The sequence below is a fragment of the Acanthisitta chloris genome, unplaced genomic scaffold, assembly GCF_000695815.1.
Source record: "Acanthisitta chloris isolate BGI_N310 unplaced genomic scaffold, ASM69581v1 scaffold16278, whole genome shotgun sequence".
NCBI classification, from domain to species: Eukaryota; Metazoa; Chordata; class Aves; order Passeriformes; family Acanthisittidae; genus Acanthisitta; species Acanthisitta chloris.
Window position 1 is genome coordinate 50,279 of NW_008685602.1, and position 4,457 is coordinate 54,735.

The 4,457-nt window shown below is 48.2% G+C and overlaps 1 protein-coding gene across 1 annotated transcript in view; it reads left to right on the plus strand.

Annotated features, from left to right (window-relative positions):
- The window catches only part of ELL (elongation factor RNA polymerase II), a gene marked incomplete at its 5' end in the record, with an annotated part of 31,329 nt that extends 27,643 nt beyond the window's left edge, over positions 1–3,686 (plus strand). The window contains 3 exons of the mRNA XM_009079837.1: positions 1,169–1,340; positions 2,249–2,293; positions 3,582–3,686. Of these exons, the coding sequence (XP_009078085.1) occupies positions 1,169–1,340; positions 2,249–2,293; positions 3,582–3,686 (322 nt within the window). The remainder of the gene's footprint in view (positions 1–1,168; positions 1,341–2,248; positions 2,294–3,581) is intronic.
- Positions 3,687–4,457: the final 771 nt, after the last annotated feature.

Sequence of the window (4,457 nt, forward strand, 5' to 3'; positions counted from 1 at the left end):
GCAGAACTGCATGTTCTGTGGGACAGCAGGAGTTAGGAAAGCTGTGGCTGTGCTATCTGAGTGTCCTCCTACACCCACAGCTGCTCCCAAGGCTTTGCTGGACCTGCAGGATTCCAGCCTATCTGGGAAAGAGATAGGAAGTTTGGGGAGCAAACTGTGTTTTGTTGGACAGGAGGGTCAAGGCAATAATCCTGACAGTAATTTGCTACTGTAATGCAAATCAGGGTGAGAGGAAACAGCCTCAAGTTGCACCAGGGCAGGTTAGATTGGATATTAGGGGAAATTTCTTCATGGAAAGGATGGTCAGGCACTGGAGCAGGGAATCATCATCCCTGCAGGGATTGAAGATGTGGATGTGGCACTTGGGGACATGGTTTGGTGGTGGCCTTGGCAGTGCTGGGGGAATGATTGCAATTGATGAGCTTGGAAGCCTTTTCCAGGCTTAATCTTAGAATCCCAGAATGGTTTGGGTTGGGAGGAAGCACAAAGTTCATCCAGTCTCACCCTCTGCCATGGGCAGGGACACCTTCCCCCAGCCCAGGGTGCTCCAAGCCCTGTCCAGCCTGGCCTGGAACACTCCCAGGGATGGAGCAGCCACAGCTGCTCTGGGAAATCCATCCCAACCCCTCACCACCCTCACAGGGAGGAATTTCTGCCCAATATCCCATCAATCCCTGCCCTCTGGCAATGGGAAGCCATTCCCTGTGTCCTGTCCCTCCAATCCTTGTCCCAAGTCCCTCTCCAGCTTTCCTGGAGCTCCTCTAGGAACTGGAGGGGGCTCTGTGGTCTCTCTGGAGTTTCTCTTCTCCACCCTGGCCTGGAACACTCACAGGGATGGAACAGCCACAACTTCTCTGGGCAACCTGTGCCAGTGCCTCAGCACCTCCCAGGGAGGAATTCCTTCCCAATATCCATCTAAACCAGCACATGGAATCTTGGCATGTTTTGGAAGGACCTTAAGGCCCATCCAATTCCACCTTCCAACCTGAACACTCCCAGGACTGGAGCTACCACAGCTTCTCTGGACAACCTGTGCCTCAGCATCTCCCAGGGAGGAATTCCTTCCCAATATCCATCTAAAGACAATCCTAAACCATGAGAAACTTTTCTTTCCACCCTCACCTTTGCAGTCCCTAACCCCCTTTGACCTCCCTCCTTATCCCTACAGAAAATACGCCGCGATTTCCTCCTCGGAGCAACGTCAGAGCTACAAAAACGACTTCAACGCGGAATACAACGAGTACAGAGACCTCCACGCCCGGATAGAGAGGATAACCCGACGGTTCACCCAACTGGATGCCAAGCTGAAGCAACTTTTGCAAGGCTCTGAGGAATATAAGGTAGGAAAAGATGGTTCAAGGAGCTCATTCCGACACGGGACAACACCAGAACTTGGTTTGCTCCATCTGGGCTGAGGTGAGGGTTGAGTGATAGCCCAAACTGGTGGGGAACGTGCACACAGCTGACAGCTCTGGGGTGTGTTCCTGCTCTGTGCTGTTTGGTTTTGGGGCTGGAACACACATCATGGGACTTGTTGACAAGGAAAGGCCTCAGTGAGACAATTGGTGTCCTTAGCCAAAAAGCTGCTGGAAGCTATTAGTGTATCCCAGCCAGAAAAACCTCTTCTTTGTACATATGGGAGAGTATCAAGGCTGGAAGGAGAGTTAGCACAGGGTCATCTGTTCCTCTGGAATCTTTGATCTTAATCATGGAGTATTATTGGATTTGTCAGAGGGATTTTTAAAGAGGGTTTAGCTATTCATTAGCTTGAAAAAAAGGAAGTCTCGTAGAGTAGAATAAACAGATTTTTACAGAGCACCTATTGTGCTGAGCAGTTTTCCTCCCTCAGAAATCCTCTCCCTGCAAAATTCAGTGATTCTTCATTGGATTGGGTTTAGATCTTGGAGGGAAGAGGCAGTTGGAGCTTTGGAAATGGTAATGATGCTGGAATTTTGGTGCCTGTTGAGGTAGTTGTTGTGGTTGGGGAGTGGGGCCTGATGCTCCCAGTGCTGCTGGTGGAATTTTGGTGGGATCAGCAGCAGGATTTTGGTGGGATCAGCAGCAGGATACTGGTGGGATCAGGGATGCTAACTGTACCCAGATCTTCCCAGGAATGTCACTAAAGAAGCAGCTTTTGGTTGGAATTTATCTCAATGTATCTATTTCTTCCATCAGTCAATATTTACCTACTCCAGTAAGTTGCAGAACTTGAAAATAATCCTTTTTTTTAATTATTTTTTTTTTTTAGACCATCCATGATCAAATTTTACAGGAATATCGGAAAATTAAAAAGGTAAGGAAAACCAGTTAGGCCACAAAAAAGGCTTCTGGGTGGTGCCCCTGGAGTGAGTGAAAGAGATGGACACTTGCCAAGTGAAAACTCTGAGGCAATTCCAGCACATCTTTGTTCAGCTCCAGCTTGTCCAAGAAAAGCAGATCAGGAAGGGGTTTGGGGGGAGCTGGGAGTGCTCCATGGATCCTGGGAACATTCAGCCATGGCACAATGGGGGTGTGAAACCAAGGCCTTTATCTCTCCAGGGAAGGAACAGTTTGTGTTCAGATGCACAGGCTGAGGGATAACAGGAACCTCTGGGGTTTGGGAGCTGCTGGTGCTTGGGACAAGCTGAGCTCAGACTCTGGGACACACAGCCCTCAGATTTTTGGGAGATGGAGCACATGGAATTCCTGAGATTTATGCAAAGCATCCACACACCAGTGGTGCTTTGGGGCTTTGCTTTTAAATCTATGGATATAGTCCTGAGCCCTGTCATCCTGAGGGATTTAGGAGCTTTTTGAAGGTATTCCCTGCATGGTGCAAGTTTATTTTTATTCCCAAGCTCCCAAAGCACTGGCTGTGCTCAGGTGGGGGCAGAGGTGGTGCTTGCTGGAAGCTCAGTGTGTGCACATTCCCTGGGCTGGATAATGCTGCAAAGGGAATCAGAACAGATCCATTTTAAACAGGTATCTAAAAAAAAAGTTTCATTGCTTGGTCATACCAAGAGCTTGAAGCTGAAAAAGGGGAAGTTTAGGTCAGGTATTAAGAGGAAAGTGTTGCCTGTGAGACACTGGCTCAGGTTGCCCAGAGAAGCTGTGGCTGCTCCATCCCTGGGAGTGTTCTAGGTTGGAAAAGAGAAGCTCTAGGGAGATCTCAGAGCCCCTTCCAGTGCCTAAAGGGGATCCAAGAGAGCTGCAGAGGGACTTGGGACAAGGGATGGAGGGACAGGACACAGGGAGTGGCTTCACATGGACAGAGGGAGGGTTGGATGGGATATTGGGAAGGAATTCCTCCCTGTGAGGGTGGTGAGGGGTTGGAATAGATTTCCCAGAGCAGCTGTGGCTGTTCCATCCCTGGGAATGTTCTATTCCAGGTTGGATGGGGCTTGGAACATCCTGCTCTGGTGGAAGGTGTCCCTGGGTGGACCTGGCTGAGCTTTAAGCTCCTTCCAAGCCAAAGCAGTGTGAGATTCCCTGATCCTCTCCCTCTGTGCCCTGTGGTGTGACCTCCTTTAGGCTCAACTTAGGCATTGCTGCTTTCTGAAGAATCACTTTGCATCTTTTTTCGTTTTCCTTTTCCTTTCCAGACTAATCCCAATTACAGCCAAGAGAAGAATCGCTGTGAATACCTCCACAACAAACTGGCTCACATTAAAAAACTGATAGCAGAGTATGACCAGCAGCAATTTTAGCTGCCACTTCCCTGGACTGGGGAGGGCAAAACCCACCCCAGGTCACCTTGGACGTTACGTTCCCTTTTCTACACCTAAATCCCTTTCAGAGATGAGCATTAATTCCTCGTGGTTGAAGAACTTGGCAATGACTTTAGGATGCTGAATCTGTCCTGTCCACGTCCAACAAAGCTCCTCCTGAGTTGTTTTCTTTTAAGCCTCTCTGAATGTTGGAATGTAACAAATGGATAACAAATATTCCTTGTGCTTCTTTGAAGCCAACGTTTGACACTTAAGGGAAAAAAAAAAAAAAAACAAAAAAAAAACTTGCCTAAAGAAACTCCCAAAGGTTCTGTAGTTTTCATGGATTCAAAGGTTTGTTTTTATTTTGTTTTGGTTCTTTTTTTTTTTTTTTTTTTTTTTTTTTGGCATGAAGTGTAATTCCCCCCTGGCCCAGCTCTCCACTGGGTTACAAATTGTCCTGCAACTGGTGAGGAACTGGAATGCTGCTAGGTGTGCTGGGTGACCCCCCCAGTACCTGACTGTCAATATGCAAACTGTGCTCCCATGGAAATACACCAAGTTCCCAGAGTTCTCCTCGTTTGTCCCTGCTTTGTCATCTTTGGGGGGTGGCTGTGGCAGCAAGAGGGGGATCCCTAAAAGAAAACCCACAAAAAAAAACATCACCCCAACCCTCTTCTTTCTTTATTTTAAGCTGCTTATGCGTTGGGTGGGTGTAAACCTTGTGCAGTGGCTTCTCCAGCATGTGTTTGGCCCAGTGTGCCCAGTTCA